The sequence below is a fragment of the Natrix helvetica genome (assembly GCF_964273705.1).
Source record: "Natrix helvetica genome assembly, chromosome: 2".
Lineage (NCBI taxonomy): Eukaryota > Metazoa > Chordata > Lepidosauria > Squamata > Natricidae > Natrix > Natrix helvetica.
The window spans coordinates 112,828,243-112,844,519 of NC_138552.1; the positions used below are offsets into that span (position 1 = coordinate 112,828,243).

The 16,277-nt window shown below is 35.3% G+C and overlaps 1 protein-coding gene across 1 annotated transcript in view; it reads left to right on the forward strand.

Annotated features, from left to right (window-relative positions):
• The window catches only part of ADGRL3 (adhesion G protein-coupled receptor L3), a 586,346-nt gene that overhangs the window by 471,878 nt on the left and 98,191 nt on the right, over positions 1-16,277 (forward strand). Inside the window, exons 19-20 of the mRNA XM_081943236.1 lie at positions 924-1,078; positions 10,911-10,937. Coding sequence (XP_081799362.1) covers positions 924-1,078; positions 10,911-10,937 — 182 coding nt within the window. The remainder of the gene's footprint in view (positions 1-923; positions 1,079-10,910; positions 10,938-16,277) is intronic.

Below are 16,277 nucleotides of genomic sequence, written 5' to 3' on the forward strand. Positions count from 1 at the left end.
AAAATTTCTACTGAGCAGAGATGCTAAATCTGGTTTGTTCTGAGTTAAAGATGACATTTTTTAAACCATGATCTTAGTGACATACACCAAACTAGTGGTTAAATATGTTGAAATTGCCTGGTTTTCATAATGTTTCAGGATATATATATAGAAACAAAGCTCTTGTAATGTAAGGAGGATATCTCTATCTTGTCTATTGAAATCTGCTTTGTCTATTTTTATGGTACTGCTTTTTATTTTCAGTGTCCTACATACAGAGTTACTTCATTCTGTTTTGGTTCAGTCTTACAGAGTCTTATATATCAATCCTAATAATGCTTGAAGAATAAGGATAAACACCCGATGTGTCATGTTTCTCTTTTAGAAAAACTATTAAAACAAGTTTATTGTGGTTGGCATAGTTTTGTGACTTTTATTTACTGCTTTTCTATGAAAAGCTTTCTGTTGTCCATGCAAACTAATAAGTCCAGTTGACTTTTATCAGCTGTGGATAATGCAAAGGCATAGTCAAGTCTATTTCTTATTGAGTACATATCAGCTTATTCCTCTTCAGACTTGGAGGAGGAAAGTCACAGGACAAGAATTCATCCATATAAAATGAATAATTATTTAAATATACTGTCAGAAAAATGTTCTTAATCTTCAGGGGGGCATCTACTCTTTAGAACATGAGTCCCCAAACTTGGCAACTTTAAGACTTGTGGAGTTCAACTCCCAGAATTATCCAGCCAGCAGAGCTGGCTGGATAATTCAGGGAGTTGAACTCCACAAGTCTTAAAGTTGCCAAGTTTGAAGACCTGTGCTTTAGAACATAGATTCACTTTACGGTGTGGTATGGACAAGTAATTCAGTCTTGAGCATTTCTCTCTGCTTTTGGAACTTTTATAGTCCATAAATGGTTGTACCAAATCAAAGAAACCTAGATTCATCCTTGTTCTTCTTCTTATAACTTGCCATTTTATTTTATTTATTTTATTTTATTTCAGCTTAATGTAATCTTCCTTGGAATTGCCCTTTATAAAATGTTTCATCATACTGCCATTCTGAAACCTGAATCAGGGTGTCTCGACAATATCAAGTAAGTAAATCCTTCCCCCCTTTCTTTATTGTTTCCAGCTGAACTTCACAATGGAGTACCAAACTAAGACACTTGTGTCCTCACACTGTACTTATGTCCTGAGTGAAATTAAGGGTGTCGAGGAGAACTAAATGCAGAGACAATTAAATAACTAAACTAACTGCAGCCAATTTACTGTGGATTTAAACCATCCCATTAGTGTCCATATTTTATTATTCAGTTTTTCACACTAATGTCTTGCTTTGGGGTGAAGGGCAGGTAAGTGATATTCAGGCATAGCAAGCACATTGGATTTTCTTTTTCATAAAGCCATAGTGAGGGTCAGTAATGTTTCCAAATGATGGACGTAGGTGTCAGAACAATAATAATAAAAAATAGCAAACATATCACAAACCTTAGGAGTTTGCTGACATTTTAGCAATGTATTTCTCAACATTTTGTGTAAGAATTCAGAAACCTTGCGAGACTTTGGTCATGTAATTATATATAGTATGGCAGTTATGTGGCTGCCATTTAAGGTAACAGTATAATTTGTACTGAATGTTGAAGCAATGAATGCAGAAACAGGAAATAATTTTATGTTGCTGATTTCATATTGCTTGCAATATTTTGAATGCACGGGTGGATTTCCCCCCCCCCCTTGATTCAGTGTTAGTAAGACTAACCTCTGGCCCACTTTTCTACGGTGTAATAATATATTGAATGTCTGTTTCTGCTTCTCTGTTGGACTGATTTTATGGCCCTTGGAGGTTTATGTTTAAATAAACCAAAATAGAAACAAATCATGAGCAGAGTTTTAAAAAATGAATACTTTGAATAACAGCCTCTTGGATAAAACAAAATTGGCAGATTTTTTTTTAATATTAGAGGAAAGTCCAGCCAATTATCTAAAAATATTATTAAAACTAGTATTTAGAAAGACATTACACAAACTGTGTCAGAAAGATTATCAGAGATTATTACCCCCCCCCACCGCCCCCCAAAAACCTGCTTGCCTTTCATGAGGGAATTTACCAACTTTGTAGCATCTTTCCTCTGACACTTACAAATACTTTCCAAAATGATATTTAGAAGAAAAAGCAAGGAACGGGTATTTCAGACCTTTAGCTACTCTTGTAAAGTAAATCCTGTAAAGTGGTCATTCCTTCTCCTCATGTAGACCACTATCTTATTGTCAAATACTCTTGCAGATTAATTGGTGTGTGTGTGTGGGTGCATGCACACACACACACACACACACACACACGAATACATGCCTCTGTATATGTATAAAGATCTGATGACTTCTTTCAGCAGCACAACAGATACTACTTCTATTCCCTCCCCCTTACAGTGATTATTTGGACACATAAATGTCAAGTGATTACTGTTGAAAGAAAGAAAATGGAAAACTGTTGAAAGCACATACTGAAGCTGTTTTTGAAAAAAAAATGTTTAAAATGGCAAAATAGATTGAAAAGGCAATTGATGGTCTGTATTTGCTATTTGAAAAGAAATTGCTCAGCCTATGGAAGGATTTCTCTTTTAAAAGCAAGAGAAAAAGAATCAATCCATCATTCTTGTCAGTGAGCATATACAAACCTCTGTCCCGTGTCTTCATTTTGTGTGTGTGTGTGTGTGTTTTGTGGGAAGGTGAAGATAAATGTTTGAAGAGAACTTCAAGAGGACAGCTGATCTGTGATACTCTTCAAGCCCTCCATGAGTCTGTGGCCCATAAATTGGGATCTATTGTCTTAAAGCTTCATTGAGTTGGATAATAATCTCTTAGCTTGATTTTTTTTTGTGTGCTACCTTCTTTGATACACATCTGGGGGAAACTTCTATCTTTCTAATCTACTTCCCTTTCCAGCATTCCTAAAATTTCCAGAGTTAAAAAATAGGTTTAATGACAAGAATTTAATAACAATAGTTTTCTAAGTAGAAACAATATGTAGGTATGTAGATGCATAAGAACAAATCATAGACAATTTGATGCCTTATCCCTTTTTCACATACAATCATTGACAGAGAGATCTTATAAGATTTGGGGAGCAAGATGTGATGACCATCTTCTGGAATGTGATCTGGTTTTTTATCTGCTGGGGAAGAAAGATAGAAATGGGCGCATGTCATGGCAGACTTCCCACCCTGGTTGTCCTGTCACCTTACTTGAAGGTCAAGAGTCATCCTCTTGGTATTGCTGCTGATCCATAATCATGGGTCATCATGGTTAATAATTACTGTAAACACCTTCCAATTTCTAGTGATTATAAAACAACACTGCTGCAATTAGAATACTCTCTTTGTAATCCCCTCCTGGAAAATCTTCAGGCTCATAATGATCACTACTTATAAAAACCAATGTATAGATTAAAAGTACAACAAAATGTCAGCCTAATTATCAGAGGCAGAAAAATCTTTTTTTCCAAATAAGGCTGTAAGATTTGGTTTAAAAGATGTAAGGAAGAAGATAGATTTATAAAATTATGTGCAGTGTCAGATAAATTACATCCATTTCTGTCTGTTATCCAGTGAAGCTGATTTGTACCAAGAAAAATTCTTAGCGTGATGCAATGCCTTGCAGCCAAAAGAATCAAAAGGAGCTTAAGAGCACACTGGTTGCAAATGTAGCAATTAGAACATAGAATAATAGAATTGGAAGAGACCTTGGACATCTTCTAATCTAATCCAATCCCCTGCTCAAGCAGGAAGGTCTATACCATTTCAGACAAACAGTTGTCTAGTCTCTTTTTGAAAACCTCCATTGATGGAGCACCCACATATTCTGAAGGGAAGCTATTCCATTGGTTGATTGCGCTAACCTTTAGGAATTTCTCCTTAATTCTAGGTTGCTTTTGTCCTTGGTTAGTTTCCATCCATTGTTTCTTGTCTTGCCTTGTGTTGCCAACAATTGTCTGCAATTCATTAAAGCAGCTGTATCTTTTCCCAACATCACATTGCTGCCCTCCACAGCTGCTTTATGATCACGGGAAACAACTTATTTGGTTGAAGGAGTTGCAGAGAAGTGCTATACAGCCTTGCATGGTCCAAAATATCTTTTTGTCTTGAAATTCAAAGTACTCCACAGCCGCATAATTTGTATAACTTACTTTTCCCAGAAAGCATTACTAGATTAAATCTGTAAAAATAATTGGTTCAAACTTGGAAAATAAGAATGCCAACCACCATCACTGTTGTTGTTATTTGTCACATTATTATATGTTACATTCAGTATCTGAAGTAGCTGAAAATTGTGAGCTGGATATTAGATCACATTGGTTAATCTAAAGCAAAGTTTTTCTTCCACGTGCTCTGAATCTTAGTTTAGCTGACAAATGTTGACACAACTGGTAGGTCTGTGTGATTTAAAAAAAAGAGAAATTGAAGGCACATGTTTCTTCAGATTGCTCTTTATGGTAGATAGGGATACATATCTATTTAGAACATTCAGTTTAGTTTGTTTTACAGAATAAAGTTTCTGTATTATTTTTTCTTCAGCTAGACTAATCAGGTACCTTTGGGATTGAGTCACAAGATAATAGACTCAGTAATTACCCCAATTTCCCTTGGGAGACAAGAGCTGCAAAACACAGTCATTTTAGGACATTCATGCCATTGTTTTCCTTCAAAAGGATGGAGGAAAGTATTTGGGGTTTAACTATTCTTGACTCAATTGTAATTAATTTAGTTAAATATTCTAATTTTTGGTCAACTAAAGCTCAGCATAATCATATGTGTAGGTTAGATTTATAAAAAGGCAATTTTAATAAATGTATAGTCATGATTAACAGGGTAGATTGCAGAAATTGCTAATAAGGAGCTGAAAATGGGTAGAACTTCCTAAATAGGTCATTTTAAAAGCAGAATTGCAAACAATTCCATGGTACCCAATGCCCTGCTCATAAAAAAGGAATGCAAAATAAATCATCCCTGAAATGAATTTGCAACTTTATTGGTTAATTGGTTCTACTGTCAAACTCCAGTTAGGACATTTTTTGAAAATCCAAACTTCTCTTTCCAGATATCTGTGTGGTATTGATATAGCCTCCCGACCTATGAACTTTTTTCTCAAAGCTATCTATTCCCAGCTCTTGCAATTTCTTTTTATAAATTTGATTTCTGCCCCAGTTTCTTTGAATTTTTCTTAGAATTGGACACAGTGCTTGAGGTGAGGCCTGACCAAAGTAGAATAAAGTGAAACAATTACTTCCTGTGATTTGAAAAACTATACTTTCCTGGATGCAGTCTAAAATAAGTTTAACATTTTTGCAGCCACATCACACTGCCGACACATATTTAGTTAGTAATCGATACTATTCCAAGATCTTTTTCACAAGTACTTTTACTTAATGAGATATCACTCAGACTATATTGGTACATTTGATTTCTGTTTCCTAAATGCATAACTTTGCATTTGTTAAATTTAATCCTTTTACATTTTTATCACCTTCTTCTGGATTCCTCTCTTCTAAGATATTAGTTCTCCCCCTCAATTTTGAAACAACTGCAAATTTGATAACTTCCTCTATATCTTAGTTATGATGATATAACAATTTAGATAAAACATATTATTTTACATAATGAAATGTTGAAAAGTGCAGGGCCCAGGATTTAGATGTATAGTCACTCCGTCTTAACTACAGTTTGACAGTGAACTACTGATTAGCTGACTGATTTCTGTACAATGTTAGAGTAGGCCACTCTAGCCATCTAATTGCTATCACAGAGTATCCAGCCAATGCTTATCTAACTACTGAACCAGAATGTCAGGTAGGATTCTGTGAAATGCTTTGCCTCAAGTCGAAATATATGTCAATATCATTCCCGTGGTCTACCAAAGAAGAGATAAGGCTGGTCTTCAAAATTGCAGCTGTTTCCTGAGCCCTCGAAGCTTCCTTCATAGCTGATATGCAATTCTGGGAGAAGACGTTGTTTAAAATAGTATTGTCAATAATATTGTTGTTTAAAATAATGTTGACATGCTCTGTGCATGTCTGCATGCTCTCTGAAGCACATATTGCCCCTTGAATCTGGATTTCTGCACAGACATAGCATCGGTAGTGTTCATATAATATGTAAAAAACATATCAAGATGGTGGTTGAGACAGTGCAATAGAAATTCCATCTATTTTATGTCCGAGGTAATTCTGAGACTAAGTCCACGCATCTTAAGTGTCTATGGAAATTCTTCAAAAAGCATCTTTGGGACACATATCTTAAAGTTGCCAAGTTTGAAAAATACTGGACTAGATTATGTGCCCATTATGTTTATCCCCAGAGGACATTGACAGCCCACCAAAACTCACTGAAGCAAAGGACAAGGCAACTAAGAGTAGGCAGAGCCTAGGTCAGTGATGGCTAACCTTTTTTTATAGGTGTGCCAAAATTGTGCACGTGTGTACCCACCCACCTGCGCATGCACGTGACCCCTCCCGCACAAACATGCATGGGGGTCACATGCATGTGCGAGAGGGGTCATGTGCATGCATGCACGTGACCCCTCCCGCACATGCATGTGACCCCCATGCATGCACGTGAACAACCCCCCCCCCATGCAGGAGGGGAGTTTTTGCCCTCTCCGGGCTTCGGAGGATTTCCTGAAACCTGGGGAGGGAAAAAACGGCCTCCCCCACCCTCTGGCAGGCCGAAAATCAGCTGGCCGGTGCGCACATGTGAGCCAGAGCTGAGGGCTGCCATGCCAGCAAATATGGCTCTCCGTGCCATAGGTTCATTATTTAGGATACAGAACTGTTCCACTGAGCTTGTGGTCTTTTGCCACTACTGCAGAGTGAGAGCAAACACAAGTAATTTGCTCACAGAGAAATCTAAAGGAAGTTCAAGCAGAATTAAGTTTTTCCATGTTTTTCAACTCATGGCTAAAATCCTTTTACTACTACTACTACTACTACTACTACTACTACTACTACTACTCTTTCTTTTATCAAACTCTTTCTCCAAAACCATTGCTGATTCTCTGTGTAATCACAGCATCACTGCTACTGCCATTGAGATGTTCTTCTGTGTTCAGTATCACCCTACTTCACTATCCCACCTCCACAATCTTCTTCTCTAAAGTGCCCATTCTTTGTATTCATTGCAGATAATTACATTCTAAGATCAGTCAATACTTTAAGCTTATCCAGTTCATGAATTCCTGATTCAAATTAGATCTTGTTTGCCTGCAGATCAGCTATATACTATGTATGTAAGCTCAACCTTAGAGACAGAATCTATCATACTTTTGCTTCTGAATCAAGACTGAGAAATCCTCTACTTTGGTGTAAATTGCATGACTTGCAAGGGTAATAGAGATTAATTCTAAATCAACTAATTAATTCTTACTCAACCTAGGAAATTGAATTAGGTCCCTTTTTGTTGCAAGCACCTACGAACTCAACCCTTAAGTTGTCACAGTAGCTCTTTTTCCTACTCATCTCAGAACTCTTAATTATACTTTGAGTGGTTGGATAAAAATGACGTGAGTTAATAAAAGGATTTGTCTGGCATTTCCAGTGAAGAAACAATATTTACAATTGCAAGATCCAATCTGGGTCAGTCACCAGGAACAGGGGTTTACTATTCCAAGTTTTTGGACTCAGGATGGAGCCCTTCTTCAGGGAACTTCTCTTTATTGGAATATATGATTTGGGCTATTCTATGAGAGTAGAATATTTACAGTGATCTTTTTCCTGCATCTGGGGGTGTTGTATCTGATCTCATTGTCTCTTTTCTCCTATTCTGGGTGAACAGAGTAGATACAATAGCTGTTGTAAATGAACTTCATGAGCTCTTGAGTATTTTGAGGGTCCAGACTTTGAGTATGAGAAATGCTTGTATGTATACACTTGGATGATGCCCAAAGATTCCACATTCTGTTAAGGCAGAATCTCCTAAGCTATGAGATGTACCACTCTTATAGAGTCCAGAGGAGATTTGAAGAGTCTTTTAGTTGCATAGGTAAAATAAATCTACCTTTCCCAAAGTTTCATTGTATCATTTTCATTGTTCATTTGTGTTCATTTTGGTGTTTACATATTTAGGAGGTGTGTGTACTTTAAGATTATACTAAATGGAGGTGCAAAAGGTTAAGGAATCCTATTTTAAGACAAACAGAAAGTCTATCCTTCCATCCCCAGGAACAGTAGTTTTGAAATTATTTAAAGAAGCTCTTCTAATTACCTTTCAGGTTTTGTGACTGTGTTTGTGTGTGTAAAGAGAGGTGCATTCAAATCCTTTTATATAGCTTGAAACCATGTAAAAGGTTTCACTCACCTGACTCATTTCAAACTTCATATTTCTTGGCCATCATTGGTGGGTAATATTACTAATTTTTTAAGTAATGTACTTCTGGGAAAGTAGTGCAGTTTACTATGCTCAGACTTCATGCAATGTCTATAAAACAAACTAGAACAAAAAAGGTCCTTTGATAAAAATATAGTATTGTCAGTCAAACTTTAAAGACAGTCTGACTTATATTGAAGTATCATACAGAAAAGATAGGATAGCTCACCAATCTACATTCTTAAGACTTGGGTTATTGTGATGGGTCTTTAATGGTAAGTATCAAAATGTACTGTCCATGTGATTACTCAGTAAGTGATTCCTTTTTAAAACTATGGGTAATAATGCTTCAAATGGCAACACAATTGACAATTCTAGAAGCTAAATAATGAATTGATACTTTTGCATCATTTCAAGGGCCACATCACTTATAACTTATTATAATAATTAAGCAGCGGAATTAGTAAAGCAAGAACAACTGAAGCTAAACCCTGTTCAGAAATAGCTGCTTTTAGCAAACAGCTGAAGTTGATGAAACATACCCCAAGAGCTGTTTAGATCCAATATAGAAAAAAAATGCTTCAGATTAGACATGGCCATAGATTTTACAGTTTCGGAACCATTATGGAAGTCCTTCATCTTTCTTTGGTTTACATTTAAAAGTGTGGAAGCTGTTTTGGTAGGTAATACAATGTCAGCAAAGAGCTTTAAAGAATCTTACAGTCAAGAATAGATTTCAGCAAATCTGCTCACGATTTCTGACAATTTTTCGTTAAAAGATTATGATGTTTCTCTGCATAAAAGTTATACTTTTAAGAATGATTGAATTGGCATGTTTAAAATGTTTGTATTTTTCCTTGAGATCACATATGTATTCATACACATATATAGAAATGGAATGTTTTTGTTTGTTTCTGTTTTTATTTGTCTTCCTTTTTAATTCTTTGGGGTTTTTTGTCTTAATGTTTCTCTGTGTACTTTGCTTTTAAATTAGGGAGTTATAATAAATTGTGAATTCCTTTCCTTTTGAACTAGCAATTTTTCATCTTGACAGAAGCAATTTATTTATTTACTTATTCGATTTCTATAGACACCCATTTCAATAAACAAGTCTGAGTTGCTCACAATTGATATGTACCATATCAAACCAGTATACTATTAAAAATTGATGTACCATATCAGTGTAATGGTTAAGGAGTTAGGCTAGGAGTAGGGAGTTTCAAGTCCAGTCTCAGCCATGGAAGCTGGCTAAGTTACTTTAGGCCAGTCTATCTCCTTCAGTCAATCCTACTTCACAGAGTTATTATGTGGAAATAATGGGGTACAACACAATATTCAGCACCTTAAACTCCTGTAGAAAAAGTGAGAAATAAATCTAATAAATGAATAATAAATTTAACAAACAGCTGAAAGGTAAGAAAATGCTTCTGACTTTTTAACTCAGAAGTCTCATCTATTCCTTCTAATACCTCAATTTCGCTAAATGATAATTATGAGAGGCATCCCAGTAAATAATTCAGAAATTATAATAGGTATTATCATTCAGAATTCTCAACAGTAAGTGTCTGATTATTAGACACTGCAACAGCTTTCCTCCAGAAGTTCTGGGTGCTCCATTCACTGGAGGTTTCCAAGAAGAAATTGAACAAACATTTGTCCTGAATGGTATAGAGTCTCCTGTTCAAGCAGGGGTTGGACTAGAAGACCTCCAAGGTCCCTTCCAATTCTATTATTCTATGTTGTATAATTACTTTAGCATGATCAGTGTAGTGTAATTTGTTTAAGAGAGCTGATGGAGAAATAGGTTCAGCAAAAAAAAAAAAACCCTCAGTATTTGGAATAATACATTGATCATGGCATAAATGTTTATAGAGATTTTTGTTCCACTTATTCAGATGCAGAGTATTAACTTAAGATAGGAACTTACACACACAGATGTAGCTTGTTGGGGGTTGGGAAAATGACGTTCTGTGTAACTGATAAAGTGGACTATAGTCAACCTCATTCTTTGTCAGTTTTCCTGTCACAGATTACATACCTCCCTGCTATAAAGACACCTACACTTCCAGAAAATATCTATTCAGCAGTAATAGATATGAGAAGGAAAACAAGATTTTTGAACTACAGCTTCATCCTTTATTCAAAAATTCATGCAGATCATAATTTTCATGCTATATTTTAAAAAAGAAATTGTCATGCGTGGTTATTTTCATATTATAGTATGTTTGTTTCTGAAATGACTAATTTCAAAAGCAGGGCATGAAAATCAATGTTTAGGCAGAAAGAGTACAGCTGCAAAAATATTGCTTCGTATTAAAGGCTGTAGAAATGTTAATTAAACAACATTGGTGATTTTTTCCTTGGTGGTTCACATTTTTGATAGGCTACCAAAACATTATCTTTTAATGGCATTTAAAAAAGGTTAGTTTTCAACCTGGTTGTCTAATTGTTTCTCTAGCTTTCTGTGATTTGAATTGGAGATGAACTTGTTTGATTGCTTACCTACATGGTATCTTTTTGTCATTATATTCTAATGCTGACATTCTTGTCTTTATGTCTATGCATTCTTCAGCTTTGAGGATAACAGACCCTTCATCAAGTAAGAATGACCTGAATGACTGATAAATTCTATTTATCAGTGTGTTCTCATGAACTGGCTGTCAGATCAGTATTTAAAAATCATTACAGCTTCTGTCATTCACCTTTGAGAGAGACAGAAGAGCAAACTGTGAGGGAAAAACTGTAAGGCCTAAAGTTTTATGCTGTATCTATCTCGATTGGTAATTACTTGGACATCTTATCAATAATATTTGTTATAGCTTTGAGATACAGCACCTTCTCCATTATATCCAGGACATTTATTGTGTTTTAGTTTATACTGGCTGATGCAGGTGATTGGCGGGATTCTTTTTAAATGCAGGCGTCCGGATGCTCTTTATTTAATGTGAAAAAAGGATCCTAAACTGACAATTTAAAGATACACAGAAATAAATAATTAATCAAAACCATTTAGATCTCTTATTTACATTTTTTTGGAAAACTGAAGACTTCTAATAACACCCCTGTGTTTAGAACAGCTGAATGTTAAGAGACACAGGAAAATATTAATTACGGGCCTTAGATAATGCACCACACTACCCCCCCAAATCCTGCAATCAGTGGTATTATCTTTGCAAGTGCTGCTACTTTACAGTGGACTTTCAGTTTGTTCTTCTGGTGAAGAGTCATTTATGTTCTTTTATTTTCTCTCATTCTCATCATTGTCATTCTTTTACAAAATTATGAGATGCAATCTATTACACTGGGTTGTGATTACTGTATAGACTCCAAATCTTAATTATGTATAATTGTTAGCCAGTGTTAAAATATACCAGTTTATAACAAAATAATATCAGCTGCACCTTTTACATGCATCAGTTTTACACACAGACACACAACATGGAGAAAATCTTTAATAATGTACTTCCTGCTTGATGTACATCTGTTACTGATTTGATTATACACTTCCTAAATCAATCATCCGTCCCTCCTGCATTTAACAAAAGATTAAGAGGAAGATTTTCTACTATATATTTTTAGGAACAATAGCAGCCTCAAAGAAAAAAAAAACATTTGGAAGAGTTGTTGAACAATTATAGTGCTTTTTGATAGAGGGTAAGATGAATAAGTTATTAGAAGTTCTGGTGGGTCTTAATTCCTAGAGCAGATTTTCTCTTTGCAGGAGGTTGCCTCATTACGCCAGCAGAAACCACTACCATTATTCCAGTGGTAGTTGGGTAAATAGAATGTGTTTAGTTTGGAACCATGGATTCTAGAAGTCAGTGGAAATGCTTATCCAAAAAAAATCAATTAATAGGGAGAATGCAGCAAAAAAAAAAAGGAAAAAGCTACTTCCTCAGCTTCTACCTTGGCTGATCTAAGTAGTCCTAGGGCAGTGGTTCTCAACCTGTGGGTCGGGACCCCTTTGGGGGTTGAATGACCCTTTCACAGGAGTCGCCTAAGACCATTGGAAAACACTTATTTTTGAAAAAATACGGAAAACATAAAATAATTTTATGGTTGGGAGTCACCAAATGAGGAACTGTATTAAAGGGTCACGGCATTAGGAAGGTTGAGACCCACTGTCCTAGGGAAATGTTCATTTCTCTGATAAGGATTTTTTTCCCAATAGCATCGATGGGACAAGATCCTTAAAATATAGATTGAGTTAACACTTCTTTCAATAATTCTATTCCATTATTGCCCTTATATTTTGGAGGAAAAGCTAAAGTTGAAAGAAAATACTTGTCTAATTTTGGAATGTCTATTGTGGTTCCCTGGATACATTTCTTGATCCTACCTAACTCCCACCCCTATTTGACAGTACATATGTATTCTTAGTTATATTTATTTTTAGGAAACTGGCATCTTACAAAAGCCTATGAACAGATCTCCTTTATTTACCAGAATGTCTCAGGTCATGTATGACTTTGTTAGAACATACAAATGAGGAATGAGGATAGGATTGTAACCAGTTTGCCTTCTAAATGTATAAAAGCTTTAAAAATAATTGTGCCCACTGTAACAGTCATTTGGTGAATTGACAAGACCTACCTGTGAACATCACATGTTCTCAAAATTCCATATTTTTTCTCCAGAACAAATATGTATGGAGTCTTGCTCCACGTCAACTTCTAAATTCATAATATGGTTGTCATGCGTACTAGAAAATTCCTGATTCACAATTCATTTTCTTAGCAAATGTATTATATGGCCTAGCTGACCTTGTTCATACTTGTTCAAAAAGATTTCCAAGATTGGATTTGGCTAGTACTTAAAGAGGAGGAGCAGTAGCAGGAGACACTATCAAGCACTACTATACTGTTGTCAGGAAAACTATAGGAACGTGCCCATGAAGTCTCTCAAAGAGTGATTTTTATAAGCAATTCTTATCTCTCCTAAAAATTGACAAGTCAAAAAAAAACTATTTTTGTATAAAAATAATCTAAAATAAGATTAGGAATCATTTTGTTGTATCATTATCTTTCATGAATTTTTAGAATAGAATAGAATAGAATTCTTTATTGGCCAAGTGTGATTGGACACACGGAATTTGTCTTTGGTGCATATGCTCTCACTGTACATAAAAAATACATTCATCAAGAACTAATAACATCATCATAATAGTACGTTTCACTATGCAACTTCTCCTAATTCATTTACTTAATTACAAATTATTATACTTATTCATTATTTTTATCCTACATTTATCCTTTTCAATAATACATCAAAATTACTTTAGATGATTAGCCACCTTAACCCTTAGAATATATAAACTACATTATTGCTTTGCTCAGCTAATCAGCTAATCAGATTAGTACTTTATTTCAGTCATTGATCTGCCTTAAATAACATAAGGCATAGAAACACAGTTACATAAGATTAAAACATGAACATGATATATAAACGAAATAAAGAAAGATCAGTTAAGTGTAGCAATAATGGATGAACATTTTTAATTCAAACAAACCAGTTAGATCTCTGAGACTATTAGCAATAAATCTTTAGTAAAGAAGGTTGATGTTGGACAGATAAGAAACAGACAACACATGGATTCCCAGAAAGTTTAATTTATTTTTATACAGCAACATAATCTTGAAAGTCTGTTCAGGCTTCTCTATGTCCCTACTCATACTAAGCAAACTAAGGTGGGATTATTTTGAGTTTCTTTCTCACTCTTCTTCTGTTGCTAGACTATGACAAACACTAGACAGGTTTTCTCAAAATCTCTCCATAATGCCTTCCTTTTTGTTTCCCCCTTAATGACTCTCACATATCTTCCGCAAGGTCAACTCTATATTTTGATAAGCAATCGTCATAAATTATAACTAAAAAGAGATAAAAAGTTATGTTATTGTTATGGTTAAACTTTAACAATTTTAATCAAATCAAAATATCCCTATTGAGATCCTGCCAAATCTTTCTGGCTATTAAACAGAAGTTGACGGCGTTACAAGAGAATGCATTACTCTGGCCAGCTAAAAGATAATTGAAATAAAAACAACCATGGCAGCCTGGCTACAAGTTAATAAATTTACAACATAGATATGTGTGAGCTTCTGTTTCAATGGCTTGTGACTTACAGTGACAAATCATTCAATGTATGAGGTTTTCTGGAATTACCCTTCCAGAGACTGTCGTTTGCAAGGCATTACAATGTGTAAAATCCAATTATTTCATGGTTAATAAGAGTATGATGACAAAAAGCATCATATTGATTGCTCCTTTTTCCCATTATGCACACTGGCAGTGGAGCAACACATTATCATTCATGTAGTCTAATATGTCATCAGGAAGGTAAAATATAAAACAGTAGAAGTGATATCTAATTTCTAACAGGGAGACCAGTTTGAAGGCTCATTCAAATATCCTCTCTAGTGGAAAATGCCTTACTAATCATTCTCTAAAGATACAACCCTGTGACAGAGCTTTCATCTCAACCCGAGTTCATCTATGCTGTGAATGGGGGTTCCCAGCAAAGCTGTAGAAAGCAGGAAGCCTCCATCCATCTCATGGAGGAGGTTTGATAGATGGCTAAGCCTGAGAGTCTAACCATTTGTCAAAACCCACCCCCTCTGCTGAGGAAAGCATTAGGGAAAGCACTTGGTGATGTCACTCCCCCCCCATCAGGAATTCCACGGATCATTTTCCTTAATTTATTCCCTATTAAAGGTAAAGAGGCAGAAAGAGCTAGACTGTTGAGACAGAACAAGTGGTGCTAAAATATTTTGTGCCATCTCATAGGCTGTCTATATACAGTATGCCTGAGAATGGAACCATGTACCTAGACAGTTGGTAGGTTTCCCATCAATAAATGGGTTCAAGAGAAGCCTTAGCTAGTAGTGCCTTAAGTCTGGTTTCCTGCACTGGGCTTAATGATCTAAATCCTTCCTATTTTATGATTTTGTGAAGAGGAAAAAAATCCAAACTTGTTACTACAAGAACACAAATAGTCAACAAACAAAATCATCTATTCAGATTTAAATCTTTATGCACAGATGATTAGCCTGGCTAAAATACATATGCTGTTGGAGGACTATTGTCCTGCTCCTTCATTGCTATATAATGTGCAGCTTTTTGTCTGTTCTTTTCACACCAGCTAACTACTATTTCGGTTTTTCTGGATCTTCTTTTCTATGTAAGATGTGAGCTTCTGTTTCTCCTATTTACTAGTTGCAAGCAGTTCTCTTCCTTTCAACAAAAAATGAAATTTATGAAATGTTTATAGATCTAGGACCTTTGATCTGTGACCCTTAATACTGTTTCTGAAAATTGTGTGAATATGGGAGCTTCAGGTAAGGCTGCAAGTGTTTATATTCTGTTAGCCTTACCACGTAGATTTGACCCAAAAAACCCGACATGATCAGCTAATTGTACTGAATTGTAAGGTTAAAGGTATTAACCTAATCTTGCAAGTTTGAAAGTACAATTCTCCTCATCTCTTCTAGCACCAAGATATAGAGAAGATCTCTTCTGAACTCTAGCCTGCCCACTATCCAACTTTGGACTATGCTCTCTCTTATTTGACCACTTCCTAGGCAGCACTTTTCGGCCCAATCCCCCAAGGTCTATCCCATGCAAATTGTGCCTATTTTTGCTTTGATAAGATCAAGATATCTGACTCTATTTCTCTGTGGTTTCTGTTTCTAATTGTCTTTTCTAACAGTCTCATTCACACTTGTTATCTTGGTTGTGATTCTGACAAAGCTTGCAAACTATGATGATTATCAAAGTGGAATATGCAGACTATGTTTGCATGAGAGAAACTTTTTAAAAAAATAAAATCAGGAGAATTAGAGTACAGTTTATTCTCAGATAATAATAATAATAATAATAATAATAATAATAATAATAATAATAATAATAATAATAATAATAATAATAATAAATTATTTGTTAG